This window comes from Myripristis murdjan, chromosome 7 (assembly GCF_902150065.1).
Source record: "Myripristis murdjan chromosome 7, fMyrMur1.1, whole genome shotgun sequence".
Lineage (NCBI taxonomy): Eukaryota > Metazoa > Chordata > Actinopteri > Holocentriformes > Holocentridae > Myripristis > Myripristis murdjan.
This window is the reverse complement of record NC_043986.1, coordinates 29,622,225-29,645,791: the sequence shown is the minus strand read 5'-3', so window position 1 is coordinate 29,645,791 and position 23,567 is coordinate 29,622,225. Positions and strand designations below refer to the sequence as shown.

General features: G+C 43.1%; 1 protein-coding gene across 1 annotated transcript in view; it reads left to right on the top strand.

Moving 5' to 3' along the window:
- The window catches only part of LOC115362048 (plexin-A1-like), an 87,328-nt gene that overhangs the window by 57,170 nt on the left and 6,591 nt on the right, over positions 1-23,567 (top strand). The window contains exons 12-22 of the mRNA XM_030055817.1: positions 5,153-5,250; positions 6,157-6,315; positions 7,166-7,232; positions 13,445-13,591; positions 14,191-14,350; positions 15,172-15,275; positions 15,503-15,599; positions 18,119-18,309; positions 19,969-20,138; positions 20,916-21,128; positions 23,251-23,401. Of these exons, the coding sequence (XP_029911677.1) occupies positions 5,153-5,250; positions 6,157-6,315; positions 7,166-7,232; positions 13,445-13,591; positions 14,191-14,350; positions 15,172-15,275; positions 15,503-15,599; positions 18,119-18,309; positions 19,969-20,138; positions 20,916-21,128; positions 23,251-23,401 (1,557 nt within the window). The remainder of the gene's footprint in view (positions 1-5,152; positions 5,251-6,156; positions 6,316-7,165; positions 7,233-13,444; positions 13,592-14,190; positions 14,351-15,171; positions 15,276-15,502; positions 15,600-18,118; positions 18,310-19,968; positions 20,139-20,915; positions 21,129-23,250; positions 23,402-23,567) is intronic.

The window sequence follows — 23,567 nt, the reverse complement described above, 5'->3', positions numbered from 1 at the left end:
TTTTAGAGAATGGACCCCATACCTCACATCCATAATGGGCTATAGGTGCTAGAATGGATTTGAAAATCTTGAGCAGTATTTGAAGTGGGTGAGCAGTTTTTCCAAATTTGCACTTAATGGCATAAAATGCCCTTCTGGCTTTATCACTTAATGCCTTTGCAGCCATTATTTCATGGCAGGGCTCATCAAGGACACGCCTCCCCAAAAGTCTGAGCGGTGAGGCAAGGAGAGTTACTCACCAGACATTTTACAGTACCGTGCTCTCCAGTCTTCATTCATCTCAAAACAACATCACAGCCTATATTTTACCTACTTCTCCTTAATGTATTCAATGTAAGCAGCGTCATTAGCTCCATCCCGTGGGATAGACGCTGTCCACATTATCTTGATGTGGCAAGGTACAGTTTTAAAAGGAAGATTGTTTCAAATGACAGACTGAAGAGAGAGTCTCTATGAAAAGAGAGTGGCGAGAGACAGTAATCTTAAAGAAAGGAAACAATGCCTAACACAGAAGAAAAGATGAAGAAAAGATTGCAGCAGAGATGGAGAAACAAAAGAGATTTGCTCCTTGTATTATGCATCACTCTTTAAGATACTAATTAAGCCAGTATGATGCTGTAAAATGTACCGCCACCTAGCCAGTGCAACTTAATGGGAATGGACACCCAGGTTTATGAACTCACATGTGATACCGCTGAGGCCTTGGAATCAATATCACGTTAACATGAGCTACACTCTACCTGCGCTAGAAACCACAGAGCCAAGTTAGTAATCAGCTGTCGCTAGATGTTGAAACTGGTGCTGCTCCACTGCCTTTGCATCGAGGACTGACTTTTTGGAATGAACGAATAATTTGTTTGACCTTTTACAGCTTCATTTAATCGTTTTGAACCAGAAAGTGGACTTATGCTCCTAGAAAAGCCCTCTGGGTGCTCTCGAAGCCACTGCCTTTTCTGATTCATTCTCAAGGACTCATCCTCTCTTGTTTCTGGTTAAAGGGGACAGCAGTTAATATTCAAACACAACTGCCCCAGGATATAGGAAGAGGACATTGTGAGTGCCATACAGAAACATGACTAACCTTGTGAAAAATGCTTCACAGCCCTTGGGCTGAACTACTCATCATGCAAAACGTAAAAGAACACAAAATATTATCTGCACAAAATCAGTCATTTTTTAAATCCACCTTTTCATTTGCAGAACAGTTAACATAAATCATTGAAATGTAATCAAGCTGGTGTGCGGACAAGGCTTCTTAATGAAATATGATTAATGTATTTGACTGATTTTTGTTTAACTTGGGGATCATTTACTTGTCATAGTTTACCTGTCGTGTTCTTTACCATTTCCTCTTTGCCCAGATGCTTGATGATTCCTGTCATGTGAAGTCAGGGCCTTTTTCATAGCACTTGTAACCACCAAATAGTGCACAATGTAAAAAGCCATCAGCAGAGATGTCAGTTTTTGTATTGTTTTGTTTTAAAATAACCCCTGAAAACTGTGAATGAAAATGATGCAGGAACTTTGTCCTTTAAAAGTACAAAATAACCTACAATCAGCATCAGCTTTGCAGGCCACACACGCTCATTTAATGAGATTTTGTCCCAGGGGATCCTCATACGGGAAGATTTTTGTTGTTGCTGATTTAGCCTTGAATTGCATAACTGTCTCTGCTGTACCCAGGGAGATAATAGTGGAAAGTGGGAAACTTACCATTATAATAGGTGTAATTGATGTATTCCTTCTGAATTATTGTGAAATGAAACTGTTCCTCATTTTGCTGGCTTTGAGAGCTGTTATTGTGGAGTACTTAGTCATGCACAGGACAGACCCTCTTAAAGGATAGGGTTAGGGTAACCCTAAGACCAGCTTTTTGGGGAGCTTTAGTCATCCTAAAGGGATAGGTCACCTATTTTGAAAAATGTGATATATTTCATTTCCCTCCTAACTGTTATTTTTAAGAATCTTAGCTGGGGGGAAGTCCAGCTCAGTGGCAGGAGGCTAACAGTTAGCATTTGGAGCGTCCAGAATCTTTTTTTTCTTGAAAATGGGTGAATTACACCTCTCCTTTAATCAATATGTGACTGGAGGATTTTGTGTCTTGTAGATTTCTTGGTCCTGTGTGCATACTAATGCTTCAGCCATAGGAACTGAATCAGGTAGAGCCGGCATGTCCTTATTCCCAGCAGCTCCGAGTGTTTCCGGGTGGTTTCCCTGCAAGGCACCGCCTCAGCAGAGGAGTTTGTTTAGCTCTGGTTTAGGTTGGCTCAAATAACTTAAGTGTGATGCACAGCGAAACAGAAACATGTTCTCTTTTCATAAGAAAATAAATGGAAGAACTCTGAAAATAACCTTGTGGCTGTCAATTTTGATTCAAATTATAAACAAAGCAAAACTCGGTTTTCAGAGTAGTTGACCCTGTTAGGTTCTTAGTGGCTTCGCCTTAATGTTTTTTCAATAACTTTCCCATCAACACTACAGTTAATTAAGATTAGCTGACAACATCTAATTAGCTAATTGTAATGTTAGCCTGAGACACAAATTAGCCTCCAATCATTAAAAAAAAAAAAAAAAATAGCAGCATGTCAGTGATTTTAATTAATTTACCCCCTCAATGAGAGAGAGAGAGAGAGAGATCCACCCTCAGCCCTACCAGGTGCTTGTTTTGTCATGGTGTCAATAAAGGTGATCAGTTGGCTTAAAGATGGCTGCCGGTAGGTTCACCGGCAATACTGGAATTCCCTATACAATGTTGATCACAGCCATTTCAATTTCTGTGGCTTTAACGTAGAGGATGTGGTTACGGACATTTAGCATCATCCAAAAGCTTGAAGACAAACCTTTTAGTCGTCCAAAATTGGTGCTATTTATTTTATTCCACGGCGTTTAGGGTCATCATTTGTCCAAACAAAATCTAAATGTGAGCAGCGTCCATCAGTTGCATGACAACAACCCTCGCTCGCTTTCTGTGCAAACAAAGTATCATGCGAACGCCAGGCCTCTTCCCTCTGAAAGTCTTCTTTTGCCCAGGCTTTGGGTCTCATTTTCCAGCTTTTAGCATAAAGCTGTTTGCTGATGACTACCGATGATTTAAGTGCTTCGTTCTTGGAAGGCGACCAACGGGCCAAACTTCCGAAAAGTCAAAATCGGCCCTTTAAAGTGGTGTGCTGGCGAGGCAGAGAGGTAAAGGGTGCTTCCATATTTTATAGTTCTGTCTAGACTTCCTTCCTCTTCCCTCTGTATTTCCCCTAGGGCTTGCTGCTGTAATCCAATGGCCTGTGTAAACCTAGCGCTCCTAGCTTTATTGCTCTGTGTAACTGCTCTCTCCCCTAAGCCAGCCAGCCACCCTACACACCGCAGCTAGACACACACATACTGTACACACTCGTGCACGTACACACTTACAAAGACACTTGCTCTGACTTGCCCTCCTTCTCTTTTTCTTTCCCCCGTGTAAAAATCAGTGTAACATACACAGCAATCATACACAGCCTTGTATACATGTGCACACAGTCTATGTCTCTCCATCGCTCTCTCTCTCTCTCTCTCACACACACACACACACACACACACACACACACACATACACACACACATTCAGCATACACCCCGGAGGCCAGAGAATCTCATTTAGCAGTACAGAGAGGCCCAGACACTTTATTATGGCATGTAGGAGGAGAGAAAGAATAGATGTTACAGTGGTAGAAATGGACGATCGTGGAGAGAGAGGTGAAGAGTGTGTGTCTGTGTGTGTGTGTGTTGTGTGTGTGTGTGCCAGAGAGAGACAAAGAGATGCAGGAGGAGAAATTAAAACAGGCGAACGCCAATGATGTGCGACAAAGGAAAAGAAAAGCACGAGGGAGAGATAGCGAGGGAATCAGAGCAGAGAGAGAGACAGAGTGGGTGTGTCTTCAGGGGGTTTCGTCTGTTGTTGATGAGTAGTGACAGGTGCCAGCTAGCGGAACAAGCAGGGCGCACCTCTGTCACCCACCCTCACACACACACACACACACACACACACATATGCTACACCCCATGTTTTTTTTCCCTTTTCTCCCACCTCTCCGTCCGTCATCGTCGCTGTCCTTCGCCGTGCCGCCTCCCCCGATCATGAAACATTTCAGGAAAGTTCCTCAGACTTCCTGGTGACTTTACGGAAGCATCACTGAAAGAGGGCGGCCATGTTGGAGGTGCTCAGCTCCTCGTCCTCAGAAACAGCTGACTGTTAATATTTCTGCTGTTTTTGATCAATACATTGGATTGATTTGGTGCTGAGATAATGTCAGCTTGTTAGCTGGCTAGCCTGTAGCACATGGTCAGCTCAACATCACAGCATGGCTGCCAGCTTTGATGATTTTAATCACATTCACAGACTGGCACTTTTATTTATTCATTTATTTAACATCACATTTATTTACTTTTAAAATGAGCCAATTACTCTCTGATCAGGCTGTCAAATTCTACCACATGGAAATGTGTCTGAAATGTGAGAGTTTTCTCCATTTTTCCAGTCCAACCCTATTTTCTGTCACACCACTAATATATGATAAGTAAAAGATCTTTAAAATATCACTTGTTAGCATTGCAAATCATAAATAACTATTATTGCTGCATGTTTCTGTCTTCACTCTTATTTTAACGATTATTATACTGAATTGAATTGAGCTGAAATTTATTTAAATAAATTTAGACATCACTGATTTGACTGCATTGATCTTCCGTCCTCTAGTTTTGTTATGAGGCTTGTTTTTTTATTATTATTATTATTTACATCTATTTCATTTTCATCAGTTGAATGATAAGTGATATGTGGTTGCATGTTTAGTTTTTGATCATTTAATTTGTTCCTTGCTTTGCTTGTTGTCTCTATGATTGTAAATGAGGACAACCTCCGTGATTTTTTCAAGGAAATTAAAGGTTGAATGACTGAATGAATTTACAGGCAGTCTCCGAGGCCCAGAGGTCCTTGCACAGAGAGCAGCACACAGCCGCGCCGCTGGGCAGTTTGCGGCCGACCTTCCCTCACTGTCAATCAGTCTCGCTCGCAGCGGAATATTTTTAGACAGAGTCCAAAGACGTGTCTCACACCTACCATCTTCTAGTCCCTACCATTTGTCTCGGTTGTAATTTTCCTGTCTCTGTCTTCTCTCAGGTCCAGGCGAATGTGGAGAAGGCCCTGACGCTGTTTGGCCAGCTGCTGACCAAGAGGCACTTCCTGTTGACCTTTATACGAACCCTGGAGGCACAGAGGTGTCTGCTTTGCAATATTTTATCACCATTTTAGAAACTGTTCCTATCCTTATGGTGTAATCAGTAGCATGAAAGTAAAAGCCAGTGTGTGGTATTACTCATTTTTTTGGCCATTTTTCTGCATTTACCTACAAAATAATGCCGGTCAAGTCATCATTCAGTGGCAGATTTAGGAGACCACCTCAGTTTGAGATGCAGACTGAAGCCACCACACGTGAGCGACAGCATGCACGGGCACAAACTGCCACTGAAGGTTAGCCAAGGTGTTTTGGTGGACCCGGCTTTATGCTTTGCAGGAATAAACCATACAGATATGCTCTTGAAATCCTGGTAATGAGTTTTTCCCTGGAAAAAAAAGGCCATATTGTCTTATATTGGGTATTGCATTAGTGTTACCACTTATTAATTTATTTTTTTTTATCATGTGTTTACTTTTAGCAATAAGCCATGAAAGGCTGTATTTCAAGCTGACTTCAGAGCAGCTAAAACAGCATTTTCAGGCACAATGCAAGAAAAGGGAAAAGAAAGGGGGAAAAAACTTACAATTCTTTAAAGCACTGTGGCAGGAGGCTTATTTATATCAGAAAAAAAAACATTTTATGAGGATGGAAAGAATACAAGTGTTCAGTAAAGCTTGTTTTTTTTTTGTTTGTTTTAATCTATAATAATTCAGTGATAATATTCATAATCGCTGAAAATAGTAATGCAGTCTTTGTACAGCATTTAACCAAACAAAAACCTGCAAGTAGGCTTTGAGTTTTATGTTCTGTCAGCGTATTTATATTTTTATCTAACGGCTGCGTGTCACTGTTGTGCATTCATCAGGTTGTTACCAACAGTGTTGGACGGCATGCATTAATACTGAAACAATAATAACGCTAGATATTGTTAACCATGTCCATCCAGGTCGTTCTCCATGCGGGACCGAGGCAATGTGGCGTCTCTGATTATGACGGCCCTGCAGGGGGAGATGGAGTACGCCACCGGAGTCCTAAAACAGCTGCTGTCCGACTTAATCGACAAAAACCTGGAAAGCAAAAACCATCCCAAACTGCTGCTCAGGAGGTGAGGAGCACCGAATCACTGGCAGGCGGACACACGGTCGAGTGGGCCGCACGGGCAGACAGGATGACAGATATGCGTTAGCGCGGCGGGGCTTTTTAACAAATGGTTGATTTAGTCAAATAAGCTTTGGGAGGAATAGAGTCCAAGCCGGGGATACAAGCGATATCTGCGCCTTCCCTCAGCCAATACAGGGAAGAAAACAACAAACGAACCAGAAGCCAAACCAAAGTTATCAGTTAAGCACGGTAAGATTCCTCTCTGCCACCCACCTTCTCTCGCTTTTTAATTCTGGGTGGCAGCAGATAAAAGATAGACAGAATACCAGAGGAAGAGTGGGAAGGAAGAGGGGAAGCTGACAGTATCTGCGCTCCATTAGCAGAAGCACAGTTTGTTATTTGGTGTTAATTAGTCGTGGTTACGGGGGGATCTTCAGGGGTCTTCTGTTAGGCTGCAGGTTGGTGATTAACAAGAGAATGTACACGAATTTTGCATATTGTCTCGTTTCTGATGAAAGTCGTGGGTGTTTGCCTGGCAAATTAAGTGGGGTTTGTTTCCCCCCCCCCGTCGGTTTGGAGAACTTTGCGCCCCGTGGCAAAGTCACAGCATGGCATCCGTGACAATTACTGAAAGACTCGATAACGCGACACACTGACTCAGGACTGGATTTGACTTGAAGTCGCATGCAAATCGTTCACGTTTCTGAATCAATACAATTGATGGATTAAGAAGTGTTAAGTAAACATCGTGTGGAAAGTTCTGCCACTCATGTTCCCTCTTTCTGCCGGCAGCCGCTGTGAGGCTGAAAGCTGTTCGGTGCCGTCACAGTTTTTTCCCTCCGTCTTTCTTTCAGAACGGAGTCCGTTGCTGAGAAGATGCTGACCAACTGGTTTACATTCCTCTTATATAAGTTCCTCAAGGTAAGGCCAACAGCAAGGTATGATCAGTGGATAACCTCTTGAATTTAATTAATTAACGTTTTTTTCCATGCCGGTGCATTGAACAGACACAATGTTGAAGAATTTAGTCATTTGACTCTTGGAATTGAGCATTTGGAGTTTTACCTCTTTGCCTCTGCAGCCTCTCCAGGTGGGTTTCACATCACTGCACGGCTGAGTTTTGCTCAGACCCACAGAGCATTATTAGAAATTGCAGTTAAGATCCCAAGCTTTCCAAAGATACCAAATATGTCTTGCTGAACTTCAGGGAAATGTGTATAAAATGACGCACAAGACATCTAGATATGTTTTATTTGATGGAATGCTGCAGCCAAAAACACAATGGCAACTTCTATTTCAATATTTCACTCAGTCTGAGTGTATTATAGGCTCAGCGCATGAATTTTAAAGCTACTTTTAGGAAAAGTCAAGGGAAAATAGTGCAAGGGGTTAAACCTTTTCAAAAAAGATAACTATTAACATATTTCAGAGAGCTCTGGTATGACTAACGGTCCCAAACATTGTTATGAATTATGTTAGGGATAAAAACATTTATGCTTTCTGTGCTGCGTCTGTCCTACATAAATAAACAGTTCATCAAAATCTCCAGGCAGGAAACGTCTCCTCTCCGCTGTTTTAATGTCCCTTTTTTCTTCTTTAGTTCACACATCCTCTCCGCTACCGTAATTTCACTCTTGTAGCCGACACGTCCTCTGCACTGATCTTTATTTTGCTCTTTTAACTCACATCTTCCCTTCCTCTGATCTTTCTTTTCATCTGTGGAGTTTCTGTTGTCATTATTTCACTGTCAGTCTCCTCTCTGGCCCTGCGGTTATTCACCTCGCCGGGCGTGATGTCGCACACGCTCTCCTTTTTTTCCCCTCATCCGCTCACCCCCTCCCTTCATCAGATCCCGCACTGATGCTTGTTTCCCGTCCCGCTCCTCTGTTTAAAGCGAGCCGGCCCAGTCAGATCATTAGAGTCTGAGTCTCTCCTTTATCTTTCTTCTCGGCTCAAATTCTCCCCGCTGAATGATTTCCACTCTCTACCCCGCACCCTAATTAAAAGATACCCAAGGTAGCTGGTGCCACTTTAAAAACCACGCTCCCGCTTTGTGCACGTGACATGTTCCTCCAGCATGCATATCACACACCACCGTGTGAACAAAACTTTCAAACCGTCTTCTGAGGTTGGACTCAGCGCGTTGATTCGGCGTTCAGGCGCTTTGGTTAGACACTTTTGAATGTAAACAAAACTCAGCGTGAAATCTCGGCCACGTTTAATCACCAGAAAATGCTTGAGGTGGTCCACATAAGGCACTGAAGAGCATCATCAGAGCCTTGAAACCACGATGAGTGAATGCCTCATTATTCTATTCACGATACTGAAAAAAAAAAAAAAAAAAAATACAGAGAGGTGAATTTTTTATAGGGCAGCTGTATAACTGATGCCGTGATATAATTATCTGATGATTTCATTACCGGTTCATGATGTACTTGTAATGTATTACAGTGCATGTCAAGGAAAGCACTACCAAAAATCCCTTCTCCCTCTTGCTCCACAGCACTTATTGTAATTCTCTCCCTCGCTCTCACATGATTGTTTTATTACAAGAACGCCAGACCCTCTGACCTTTGCAAGATTTTAGCTTGCTTGTAATTGCCGATCTAGGAATTGCCGTTACTCCGCTGCTGCGGTCTCTATACAGTAACCCTTCTGGGTGCGAGCCAGCGTCACACGCCTCGGATGTAAATGTCACCGTACAATTAGCAGGGCCCTAATGAAGCCGGGATGTGGAATTAAGGCGGATTTCGCAGACAAGCGCGCGGTGGCCGAGCGGTGAAGGCGAAAGCCGGCGTGACAGTCGGATGCGCGCTTGTTCTGTCTCGTTAGCAGCTGTCCGCCTAATTGGTCCAGATGCTAACGAGATTCTTCCAGCATATGGCAGCTAGAGAGGGAAGGATGGGTGGCTGGGTGGGCGGGCAGGGGGGAGGTTTAAGGCGGGGGTTAGGGGCCGTGGAGAGAGGAGAATGGAGGCGAAAAGGGGGGCGACCTGAAAATGAGCAGTGGGGGAAAGAAGAGAGGAAAAGGAGGAGGGTTGAGTCGGGGAGTGAGGGGTTACAGGGGAAGAACTTTGGTTGCGATAAGAGAGCGGGAGAAAAGCAAACATCTCAATGCTCTGTGTATCTCCCGGTCACGTATTGTTTAGCACGAGTTTATCAGATGTTGTTTTTGTGGTTGGGTCCAGAACATTGGGAACATTAGTGTGTCAGGAGCAGGGTACATGGACGCTCAGCGTTGCAGAGATAAAGTGGTAAAGAGGACAGAGAGGACATGGAGAGGAGGATCAGGGTTGACAGACAGCTGGGAGGGTGGACTGATAGAAAGACAGAGATTAGCCGGCTAAGAAAGAGAAAAACAAACCCAAACTGGAAATATTTCCAAACAGAAATTCATCCCCCATCCACCTAAAGACGGACATTCACATGGACAAAACTCCATTCGAAACCAATGTAAGCATCAGAAAGGATTACCTCACACATCACACACACACACACACACACACACACACATACTCATGGAAAGCAATCATGTGTTGCAAAGGCCTACTTAAAATAAATATGTTATTGCTGTGCAAAAATGTATTAATCTGATGACACAGTCTGTGATTCAGATGTAAACCAACCATTCAGATGTGGGTGCCCTGATACATTTTCCAAGACGGCATGCTTTATGCGCTTACTCGGGATCTTTTACTTGAATTTCACATTTCGTAATTGATCATTCATAATTGATACCTTCATGCATGCGTGATTTCCTTTGCTGTCTAAGAGATGCTTCCAGTTTTATGACAATCGCTCCAGTGTATGTTAACTTAAATATGAAACCCTCTCAGGTGGTATAATATTCAGACATTTTTTTCAAACCACATCAGGACATTAAACACTGATCCACTTCTTAGGAATTCATAAGTTTGCAACATACCAGCAAATTCTCAAAATATATTTATATTTCACGTATTTTGTGATATCATCTAACCTCAAAATGCATACCATGTGATTAAATGTTTGTTGGCTAAGTTTCAGTTGTAATGTGAATTTCCTTCGGGATGAATAAAGTATCTACACTGCAAAAAGTCAAAATCTTACCAAGATTATTTGTCTTATTTCAAGTAAAAATGTCTTATTTCTAGTCAAAATATCTCATTACACTTAAAATAAGACATGATCACCTCAGAAATTACAAATTTTGCCAATGGAACAAGCAAATTTTTACTTGTTCACTTGTGTCACAAGTAAAAATTTGCTTGTTCCATTGGCAAAATTTGTTTCCTGTTTCAAGCTAATTTTCACTTGTTTCAAGTAAATTTTCACTTGAAAGAAGTTGAAAGAACAGGTGAAAATTGTCTAAAGACAAGTAATTTCTGAGGTGATCATGTCTTATTTTAAGTGTAATGAGATATTTTGACTATAAATAAGACATTTTTACTTGAAATAAGACAAATAATCTTGGTAAGATTTTGACTTTTTGCAGTGTATCTATCTATCTATCTATCTATCTATCTATCTAAGTATTTTTCATATTTTTCATGATGCTCCAATCACCTTTTCTCCGAGGAACAAACAGATGTTTTTTGACCTGACGAAGATCCGTGTGGATCAAAACATTGTCTGTTCCAGGAATTAAGGTGATTAAAGCATAATTCAGTGTGTGCGCTTTGCTGTCATTACACAGTTTATTTCTCGACCTGGCGCTTGTTCCGTAGGTATTTTTAATGCAAGTGATCATGGCTTATCTCGGGTGTATGGAAACCTCAGGATTCGATCAGTTTTCCTTCGTATCTCAAACGCATTTTTATTTTAGCGAAAGTTTGGTTAAAGTAAACTTAGGCCATTCAGTAGTGATGGAAAAGCATTCGCTGTCATGACATAGCAACACGCGGTCAGACGGCATGAAATATGGCTTTCGCCGACTCCATGTAACAAGTTAAATTTAAAATCAATCCCTGAAAGCCTTGCCATTGGGAGATTGTGTTTGTGTGTCGTTAGTGTTCCAGGAAAAAAGAGGGAGAGATGAAGAGAAAAGGGGAGAAAGTGTGTGTCGGTGAGGACAGTGGAAATGAAAGCGTCGTGCAGTGAGAGAGAGAGGGAGGCTGAGAGTGAGGGAGTGACTTGGTGCTTGTAGGAGAGACGGATAAATGTGGCACTTTCCCCTGTCCTCCACTGGATGCCATACATCTCCTACACACACACACACACACACACACACACACACACTCAGATACAGTCTGACGCATCTCCCTAAGCACTGTGCGGTCGATCATTAAGTTCTCGTCAGGATGAGTATCGGCGGTGATTCGTCCTCTCTCACCCCTCGTGGTGAGTGTTTTCCTTGGGCCCGAGTTACGGCTAATGACACTATTGATTTGCAAGTGTGTTTGATGGAGGGGGAGAGCAGGAAACGTTTTTATAACAAAAGTGTCTGGTCACACTGTTTCAAAGATAGAAGGGGGGAGGGAGGGAGGGAGAGAAAGAAGATTTATGTAACTCAGTTGTCAGTGTCTAGTCTGTCCTCTACCTTACAGAGACGGAGAGGAAGAGGAAGGGGGGGAGATTTACGTAACACCGCTGTCTGCCCTTGAATTTTTGAAAAGATACTTAAAGTTAATACAGCCATCGGTTACACTTGTCACCTCAATGCGATTTTGGGGATCTGATTCCAAAGATGGGATTTTGGGATAAGTTTCCTCGCTGTGTGCCACCGCTTCCCGGCATCTCCTGTGGCTGGAGGCTGGAATCTGTTTTGGATCACTTTACATCGCTTTCATGCGCTAGGATTATGCTGAAATCTGGTCACACCAAGAGCCTGACCGTTTCTATAGTGCAGTGTCACTTGAAGGCATAATTAGATAAAAAAAAAAAGTCACACAGAAATGAGCAGTGTAACTACAGTGTGACTCACACCCAAAGTGCCTGTTTTTAGACCGGTTCATGGTTTGTTCTGCTCCGCAAGGCAATGGAAAATGGAGAGAGGGCGGAGGAGACTGGGAGAAAAGGTCAGGAGCCGGACTTGAGCCTGTCACGTCACGCGAAAGCACGCAGCCTCACCTGCTGAGTCATCCAGGAACCTTTGAAGATGTTATTTCTTCTATCTGTGCTTCTCAGAAGACAGCGAGACTTTTGAGGTCACTTAAAGAGGCTCTGCCGGAATGTTTGTCAACCGCGTTCACGAGGCTCGAGAGTCTGCAGCCTTTTCGTCCGACTAATCAGCACAGCGGCTGATTTCACTGATTCGTTGCCCCTCTCTGGCTGAAAGGGCGCTAATAAGTGAAATCGGCAGTCGTGGTGATTGTTGGAAGGGAAGCCTGTTAACGTTGGGGTCAGAGAGAAGAAGGCACACCTGGATTAGTGAGGTGCTTTCTTGTTGGATGACATCAGAAGGAGGAGAGGGCAGCCACACATTCATAACTCCGATGCAGTAAAGTTTATTTGATTAGAGATCAACTTCTCGGCACTTCTTGCCTCGGAAAATAATGATGTGCATAGTGTGACTCATAACTAGTTCAAATGAACCCGGTGGCAAACGCCTGCTATAATAGATGTTACTCTGAGTCTGCAGGTACAATCTGTGACATCAACTTCATTAAAGTTTTAGTTGTAATGATGTTAAAGTATCATACCAGTGATTCTGAATTTACTGCAGTGCAACAAGCCATTGTGCAGACTGTGCAGGGGTACTGAAGATTTCACAACATTTAATCAAAGCCCCTCAATTTGTAAATTTGAATTTCAGGTTGAAACATCCACCTTATAATGTTCTGCGTCTGTGGCGAACAAAATCGTCATCATACATAAAGCACAGAACTGATGAGGGGACTATTTTCCGATGGAGGGACTGATTCACTCCACCTAGTTTCGGGTCATCAAAACACAACAGTGCTGCTGCTTTTAGGAAAACTAGTGGGGACGACATCATTATGGTGATGGAGTACTGACGTGAAAAAAGTTTGAAGTCTCTGAGAGTTCATTTTGTTCCTTGAAGTGTTAATCCTCGCCTTGACTAAAATTGATTTATTATATAAAATATTGCAGCTTCCTACCTTTACAGTGTCTCCTTGTTTATGCATATGTGTGCTGTGAATCCTATGTAAAAGTGTTTCATTCTGCCTTCTCCCACCCCTCACCCCTCATCAGGAGTGTGCCGGGGAGCCTCTGTTCATGCTTTACTGTGCCATGAAGCAGCAGATGGAGAAGGGACCCATAGACGCCATCACCGGAGAGGCCCGCTACTCCCTCAGCGAAGACAAGCTCATCAGGCAGCAGATCGACTACAAGACGCTGGTCAGTGAAGTTACCGTGCGCCTCGGGCCCTTTTTCAAACCTCTAGTCCGCCTGCTTTCGCCTGAATCAGTGGACTGGCCGCTCCTCTTGCGCATTAACACGCAGCTTTGCTTCCAGTCAGCTTTAATTGATTAGCTACACTAACACGGGGACCAACGTTTATTGAATTGGTCAGAAATTTGCTGCGGGAAAGGACTTTCTTCGGGGTCAGATTAACGCGGAACATCATCATCAGCTGCATTTGCAGTGAGAACACGATCTGACAGCAATCAGACCCAACCAGCGCCCCGCTCTTGTCGTATTCTCAGTCCAAACACGGCGCTTCAGGGTCGGTTTGGTGACGTATTTAGAAACCTCACTCTGAGCAAGGTCTGCGCCCAAGTGCGACAGCTGTCAAATGCCCAAATAAACCGAGCTGAGGGAGAAAGCTGCTCCAAGTTAACAAGGGGTGAAAATGCTATCGGGTATATTTCACCACTCTGAATGGCTTACATTCCTGAGCGCCGGCATCCTTCCACAGCACTACCTCTGCTCATACCTCGCTCCCTCTCTTTCCTGCTGTTTTCTTCCCTCTCCTTCTTCTCTCTTGCTCCCATCAGACTTTGCACTGTGTAAACCCGGAGAACGAGAACGCCCCGGAGGTGACGGTCAAGTGTCTGAACTGCGACACCATCACCCAGGTCAAAGAGAAGCTGCTCGATGCCGTGTACAAGGGCAGCCCCTACTCACAGAGGCCCAAGGCTTCAGATATGGACCTGGGTAAGACGGACGTACATGAAGAAGTCAAGGATGCACACAGTCCCAACAAACCTCATGCACAGCCCTGTGTATTACAGGCAAACAATGCTAATCTAACCTGGTGGTTTATTCTGTTATTGGTATTATCTTAACATTTGTTTTCCTTAAAAAAAGTTGTTTTTTTTTATGTCAGTAGGGTTACAGTGGTCCCTCGTTAATCGCGGGAGTTACGTTCTAAAAATAACCCGCAATAGGCGAAATCCGCGAAGTAGTCAGCTTTATTTTTTACAATTATTCTAGATGTTTTAAGGCTGTAAAACCCCTCACTACACACTTTATACACTTTTCTCAGACAGGCATTAACATTTTCTCACTTTTCTCTCTTGTTTAAACACTCTCAAAGTTCAAACCTTCGTAGAAAAATAAGTCCAGTAAAAAAAAAAAAAAAAGCATGCAAAATTGCACAAAAAAAAAATCCGCGAAACTGCGAGGCCGCGAAAGGTGAACCGCGTTATAGCGAGGGACAACTATATAACACTTGTTTCCAATGCAGTTGTTCATAGAAGTGACAGTATCTTGAGAAAGCTGAAGAAAATATATCGCTTGATTTTAAAAAAAAATGTGTATTTGTATTGAAAACAAGTGAAATTTTCCTTGCCACTGACAATTTTTTTTGCTATGAAAACAACAATGATTCAACATTAGACAAAATTTCCTTTTCACAGTGGATAATTTTTACAGCACACATGCAGTAACAAACACACACACACACACTCACAGACACACACACACATTTGTAACTGTCCACATCACTGTAACCCTCTCTTCTCCATTTTCTGAAGAATGGCGTCAAGGTCGGATGGCCAGAATCATTCTGCAGGATGAAGACGTCACCACTAAGATAGATAATGACTGGAAGAGACTCAACACACTGGCTCACTACCAGGTACTCTCTCTCACACACACACACACACACACACACACACACACACACACAAACTACTCTTCACCTTCAAAAGTAAAGGTGACCTTCGATGGCTTCATACATTGTTAACTTTTAATTTGACCTTTAACAGACCACTGGTAGTGTTACAGGATGCCAGAATGTCAACAGTGTTTTGGTGTGTTTGTTTGTGTGTGTTTGTTTGTGTGTGTGTGTGTGTGTGTGTGTAGGTGACAGACGGCTCAGTGATCGCCTTGGTGCCAAAGCAGAACTCTGCCTATAACATCTCCAACTCCTCCACTTTCACCAAGAGCCTCAGCAGATACGGTACGGCGTCTTCCTCCTCTCTGCTCTCCCTCCTCTTGAACCTTCTGCTCCTCTTTTTATCATTCTGTCACAGTTCCCCAACCTTCCTCCATCTCTCTCTCTCTCTCTCTCTCTCTCTCTCGCCTCTCATTCACTCTCTCAATCTCTGTTTGCCTTTGTTTATGGCAGACATGATTGGCCTCTATCCCCTCTCTCTCTCTCTCGCTCTCTTTCTCTCTCTCTCTCTCTCTCCCTCTCTCTGTGAATAGCAATCCTTTTTATCCGGAGCTATCAGCCCAAGCCAAGGCTATTCCACGGCCATTTCCAACCAGTCTGTAAATGACAGGCATTAAACTGGACACCTTGATTCCTAGCTGACAGACAGAGAAGAGGAGAAAGAGGGACAGAAAGACAGAGAGAGAGGGTCTTTGGCAGACAGAGATAGATTGAGAACGCCCCGGCATCAATACGGTATACTTCATTGGCAAAGACTGTCTATTTAGAAGATGAATTACTCTGTAGTTAAAATAAATAGATTCGTAAATAAATGAATATAAATAAATTCTGGCCCACCCTCTGGTGTGCTGAGGTGACACTCTGGTGATGTGTGTGCTCCCTGGAAATAGAAGCCTAGTGAGAGCTTTTTGCTTTTTGCTCTTCCCAGCCACTGGTTAGAGTGGTGGTGATGCCCAGGAAAATGGGGCATAATCTAATTTCACCACTATTTCACTCAGCAGAGGTCAGGACAAGAAGGGCGTATGGGTGGCTGTTTTTATCACAGGCATCACTCTCCTCTACAGGATGCATGTCTGTGCCAAGTTGTGCCCAACATCAAAAAGCCCTGGACTTTGATTTTGAACATTTTTCACTTTGTAATGTTTTTTCACAGTTCTAACGGTTTTCTTTTCTTTTCTTTTTTTTTTTTTTGTAGAACTTTTCAAAATTTTTGTTAGTTCATGGTAATTTTCCTGTAGTTTTTATATGTAATTTTTATATGTAATATTATATGTAATTTTTTTTTTTTTTGTTGTTGTTGTTGTTGGACATTGCTTTTTGCACACTGAGTTGTACTTAGGTTATTCTGTATGTCTGTTATACTTAGATCTTATTCTTTATTTCTATTTTTTTTAATTTACTTAATCTGTAATCTGTGGATACTGCTGAAAAAAATGTGAATTTCCTGCGGGATGAATAAAGTATCTACCTACCTACCTTATATTAACTATTAATAGTTTTCTTGTAATAACTACTTTTTCTTGATAATTTTGTTGTCATTTTCTTGTAATTTTGAACTTTTTTTCCTTTTTTCTTTATTTTATTTTATTTTATTTGTGGGGTAACTGAAAGCAGTCAAGTGAATTTTCTCAGCTTTCAAAGGGATTAAATTCAAAAATAGTGAACCTGTCCTTTAACACACTAATCCTATCCAAGAGCACCTGCACTGTTTGTAGACCAGCGTAGAGAAGAACTAGAAAGCTGTTTATTTATATTAGTCGTCACGAGCGGCTAAAAACCCATGTCATCATGTCACCGTTTTTCTTGAAATCAAATAAACTCATCCATATATCAGTTAGAGTTGCTCTCAGCAAGCCAGCCGGTGCGCGGTCACGGTGTGTGTGTTGGGTAAGTGTGATGGGTTTGGAGCCAGAGCCCCTCTCACGCCGCTGGCACCACCAGTGAACACTCAGCCTCTTCCACTTTTCTGTCCAGCACTCACCCATTAGTCTCCATTTTGGCCCTCTCTCCTAACCTTTTTGTCTCTCGATCCATTTAGCGTTGCCTCCGCATCACTCCTCTGCCCTCCTCTGCCTCTCCTTTCCTCCCCCCTTTCATGTCGTCTCCCCACTCCTCCTAATTTGACCACACACACTGGTTCACCAAACCTCTCCCCAAATTCTTCTTCCTTCCCTCTCATTTCATTCTTCTCTCCCATCCCGTCCTCTCCTATCTTTTCCTCCCCTTTCCATTTGATTCCTCCTCTCCTCTCCCCTCTTCTCCTCTCCTCTCCCATTTCATACAGCAACAGCAGCTGATAGGCATCTCCCTCCTCTGTGTCTCGCCTCTCTTCCTCCTTCTCTGCCTTTCCTCCCTCTCCTCCTCATCACCCTCGCCACCACCACACCCATCCATCCTAACCGGAACAGGCATAGATAGGCATCTCCCTGCTTTGCTCTAATCAAGTTTGACACTCACACCATGAATAATGAAACAGGCAGAGATGATAGAGAAGGAGGGAGGGCGATAGTGTGAAGGAGAGAGAGAAGTTAAAGGGATACACCGAGTTACGGGCGATTATTGTGCTGCAGGTCAAGTTACCTATTTGGAGTGATAGTTCAATCAGGAGAGTCTAAGTTTGGGCGTTCAGAAAGCTCATGTACATGGAAGCCTCAAAACTTTGGCTTAGTTTTTGAAGTTACCCAAAAGGAGGTGCTACCGTGGGGTGTACTAACTTAATTCCAACCATTTTTTTTTTTTTTTTCACAATTTCTTCAGTAGGTCTCCTGATACTTATGTGTGAGTCTTGTGTATCTGGTTTACAGAGAGTATGCTGAGGACAGCCAGCAGTCCAGACAGCCTGCGATCCAGGACTCCCATGATCACCCCCGACCTGGAGAGCGGAACCAAACTGTGGCATCTGGTGAAGAACCACGACCACTCGGATCAGAGGGAGGGCGACCGAGGCAGCAAGATGGTCTCGGAGATCTACCTGACCAGGCTGCTCGCTACAAAAGTGAGGAGTCAGCCAGATGTTTACAAGACACGAGCATTTCTGCCAGAATTTTATTCTTGCCAAGCCTCTGAAACAGCGTTTCGACCATCATGGGACACTAAAACTCTCCATTTAAAGCCATACTAATGATGACTCTTGCCAGACTGTTAGCAGCTAAGGCAAAGAGAAGCACAGCACACAGACTGACACACACACACACACATACACACAAACTCATACATACAGCCAATTCCCTCTTTTGGGAACCTGCCAAAACACGAATCCCTCCCTACTGCCCCCCCTTCTCTCCTCCAGTGCCTCTCGGTTCATCCTCTCTTTCCTAATTGTAACAGGGCTAGGGAAATATAGAAATGGGCGTCAGTTACAAGCATCCCGGCTGTTCAATTTCCACTGGTAATAATAAAAAAAAAAAAAAATACAGATGAATATAAGGTGGGCTTGTGGCGCAGAGAAAAAGAGAGAGACAGGGGTGTCAGGAGACAGGTAATTTGTCGAGGGATCGAAGATTTGGCCATGCATGATGAAAATACAGAGAGGCAAATGCAATTCAGAACCTCATCTTGTGCTTGTCTTGCCGTCGCTGTCTGTCTCTCTATCTGCCCGCCCGGCCTTCCAGGCTATGCAGATCTCAGCATTTTGATCCAGGATCGGGGCAGAATTCGTTCCTGTTCAATTTTGCTACGGCTGACTGCGTCCGATCCCAAAACATTTTCCCCTGCAATACATTCTGCCAGATGGGGAAGTCAAGAAACAAATGTGTTGCTAGGGAAATTAATTTAGCAACATTTGATGCAATTATGTTGAGGTGTTGCGATTGGTAGAGAGCCCGGTTCGAAACCAAGGGCTTTGGGTTCCTGTTTGTGATTCTGCAGAGCTCAGTGGAGAGAGCATAGCAATCACACCGCCAGGCTTATCACAATGATTCCCAACGGGGTCATTCATGCTAAAAATGTATGCACTTATGGTACTTCCAGGTGCTTGGGATAAAAGGGGACTGGAAATGGCACACCGTTCCATCACGTTACACTCTGAAACTGTGTTTATTGTGATTCTCCGCTGCTCTACTCTACGATTTCCATGGCAATCTCATAAGATTTCCGCCCCATCTCCTAAACACAATTTCAATAATATATTCAGCTTGCTTATCGGCGGGTATTTATGAAACCGTACGCATTCAAATGAATTTTGCAGGCCTGGTGACATGACACCCACTCAGCACATAGAAGACCATGAAAATCTTCAATATCAGTGAAAGGAAAATAAAACACCAGCAGTCAAAGTGAGTTGTGCAAGGTGCTGGAAAATGTTATAGGGAATCATAAGGAAGCCGCCAATAAAGTGCTTGTCCGAAGTGGGATTCAAACCCACATCTCCATACTGACAGTTAGCGTGTGCAGGGAAAACAATCTCAGTAAGGAAAATATGCATATTCATATTCATATTCAGATATTTTTAAAGTCATTCAAACACGTTAAAAAACATGGAAGAACGAAAAGTGTCTCCCAGGACCAGTGAATAATAGATAGATAATAATAACCTAAAAACCAATAAGTTAAAATATGTAATAAATAAAACAACAACAAATATGATTCCATGCAGTCCCTCACCCTGTAGGGTTAATCCTCGTTCTCTCTCTGTCTCCCTCCTCTCATCCTCCAGGGTACGTTACAGAAGTTCGTGGACGACCTGTTCGAGACCATCTTCAGCACGGCCCACCGAGGCAGCGCCCTGCCGCTCGCCATCAAGTACATGTTCGACTTCCTGGACGAACAGGCCGACAAACACTCCATCAATGACTACGATGTACGACATACCTGGAAGAGCAACTGGTAAGAGACAAAGAGGTCAAGCATCACTGAATGTCCAGCTGGTGCAAAGCACTATAGGCATTTCAGTACGTCAGAATGCCAGTGTTCTCATAATCTTTTTAGAAGCAGCAATCACAAGGTCCACCAGAGTCCTGGATGTACGTATGAAATGACATGCACATAGAATTAAAGACTAACTAAACCCTAAACCCAAATTTGTGTGAAGGCTGACCTCTAATGGTGAAAAGTAGGATGCCTGGTCTTTGGTGGCAGATGATGTCACCACTGGTTGTACTACATCAGTGGCCTGGGTATGCATGACATCAAATGTAAGAAGGTGGCACACTTCTTTCCATATAAAGTACATTACTTAACACTGATGTACCTACTGATAATTGATTATATAATATGAAAAGACTCTATGCTTTTATAGCATCTCACAAAAAAAGGTAGTATATAGCACATTTTTATGGGTCAAAAAATTCTTGTTGGTGGATTGGCATATCCCTGCTTTTTATTACATCTTTACATCTTTTTAAAATGATGTATATTCTTATTTGTCAAAAAAATCTTCCTATTAGGAAATACTTCTGATTTCTATGATATTATTGACCTTAGATGAAGAAAGTATGGCTCATTGGGAGGTGGACATGTGACGCCTCCAGTTATGGACGTCTGTGCCTGTTTAACCTCTGCATGAAAATTCTTTGAGAGAAGTGTGCAGCTATACAACAAAGAGAGCAAGCCATGTGTCAGTTTAAATAAAATTATTTTATCTTTTCCATTTCTTCTTGCCAGTCTGCCGCTGCGGTTCTGGGTGAATGTAATCAAGAATCCCCAATTTGTGTTCGACATCCATAAGAACAGCATCACAGATGCCTGTCTGTCTGTGGTGGCCCAGACCTTCATGGACTCCTGTTCAACATCAGAACACAAACTAGGGAAGGACTCACCTTCAAATAAGCTGCTGTACGCTAAAGACATCCCCAACTACAAGAACTGGGTAGAGAGGTAAGAGTTAAAGTCATGCAAAAAATGGATGGACTGATGTTAACTAAGCTTAACTGGCCTAACCTCAAGAGAAGACATCCAAAAGTGTAGAATAAAGTGAATTACAGTTTGAGTTAAACTGGAAGACTTAACTAAATTAAAGTAAAGACACCTCCACTTAGAATAACAAGGTGGAACAGGAAGTGAATATAGTGGAAAGGCAGATTTAAATTTAATTGGTACTGGCATTTAGAAAGCAAGCAGGTGGTTGAAGCACATAGCTAGATGAAATGAATGCAAAGCAGTTACATAATTATTGAACTGATTTCAAATAAGCATCCTGCTCCAGCCCTACAAATATGGATTAGACCATAACCACAAAAATATCAACAGCCTCGAAGACTGAAACTGGAAGGTGAATCAAGGTGAAGGCTACAATCCCTACGAAGGAGAGGAGGCAAAGGAGGGGACAGGTTCAAGAAATTTCCGTAGCAACTCTGTGGTAACAATCTGCAAATGGAAGTGCACTCAAACTGCCTACTGGTTCACCCATTTGTCTTTTATTCAGCACCAACATGATTAGCTAAACACAACATAAATAATGCACTGCCGATGCTTGCCCCAATTATTGTTTCCCCCTTTGGGGAAAGTCCAATAGTCTGTAAGTAGCTTTTCTAGGCTTCTTCTTCCCAGACACTTGGCTTGGATTGACGAGATTTGGCAATGGACTTGGTCCAGAGGCTCCTCTCACAGCATGTACTGATGCTGTTCAAGTGCTTTCGGAAGTATCATAATTACGAGTCGAGTGCACATGAACAGCCCAACCCAACGCAGTGAATGTGGCTGGGAAACTTGGGATTTTCTGATACTGGAGTTGCCAAGACGTAACGTTTAGAGGGCAGAAAGCATGTTGACAACTGATGGTAAAAATGATGTATAAACATTTTTTGGCAAAGGAGTTGATTAAAACATCAATTACATGCCCAATGCACATTCTTGTCCTCCTTCTGTGACTGCACCACACAACACAGCTCTGTGCATATTGATTCCTAAAATAAAACACGCCAAAGAAAAAAAAACCCAAAACAAACAAAACAAAACAAAAAACAAAAAACAAAAACAAAACTCCTTTTGGCACAAGATCAATTGTGCGAGTTATTTCCAACCAAAAGTGTTTGAATGTGCAACAGTACGTCCCAAGGCTTGTGAGGCACACTTGAAGGCAGCATCAGATAAGGATATATTGGTTGGGGTTAATTGGGTGCAGCTGAACCCACTTGTCCGTGTGAGCCCCCCCCCCCCCCCCCCCCCCCCCACCTCACACGTCGCTCTCTCTCACACCAACACTCTTCCCCAGCCCAGCCATGAGATTGCTGAGATATGGACTACGCAACAGGGGTTGGGGTGCAATTCAATATTTCAAGAGGTTTCCTAATATGTTGTTAACTCACTGAATCCTCCTTTAACCTTGCACTGGCCGCTGTTTACCCAACATTTCATCAAAGCTCCTCAAATATAGCCTGCAGCACAGAGTCACTAATGAAGAGGTTGAATTTGATTGGATTGTCCTATTTTTGAATCGATTACAAGTCAATGCTCAACTGTGTGTGGGCGGCAGGAGGACCCAGAGGTTAGGGAGCCCGTCCTGTAAGGGAAAGCCACAGGTCACAACCACACATAGGCAAAAAGGCAAACGGCAGCAACTACTTCTTGCTTGTTTTAAAGGTTAAATGTCATGAAGGTTAGATTAGAAAGGCTAAATTACACCCGCAAATGCAACTGAATGATATACAGCCCACCTCTGCACCAACATCTTTTTGGGTGGGACAGGAGATAAACTTGAAGTCATTTTTCAGGTTTCAGCGCTCACACAGTTACCGCTCTTTGGCTTCCGCGCGTGTTGTCAAAGTGTCCTTGAGCAAGATACTGAAGCATCAGCTAAATGCCTAAAATGTAAATGCGAGCTATTGTCAATCCCCCGATGAGGAGACCGGATACCAGCTGCCGGCGTTTTGCGTTCAGAATATTTAACAACCAGCGGGCCAAGCTCCGGCTTTGAATGGAATACAAATGCCATTATTGCTTGACCCTGGAGCTGTAAATATTCTGCCGTATCAACCTGACCTTTGACCTCTCCCGTCAGGTATTACTCTGATATCTCCCGCATGCCAGCCATCAGTGACCAGGACATGAGTGCCTACCTGGCCGAGCAGTCCCGCCTGCACCTCAGCCAGTTCAACAGCATGTCCGCCCTGCATGAGATCTACTCCTACATCATCAAATACAAAGACGAGGTGAGATTCGACTGTGTGCGCATCAACGACTAGAATGAAATTCTTTTTCATTTTCTGGCCCCCCATGTTGACTTTTTATTAAGCCTTGGACCCCCAGTTGAAGTGAATTGGCTCTATGGGCCCTGATATGAAAAGAAGTTTTGGTTTGTGTGTATTAAGTGTTAAA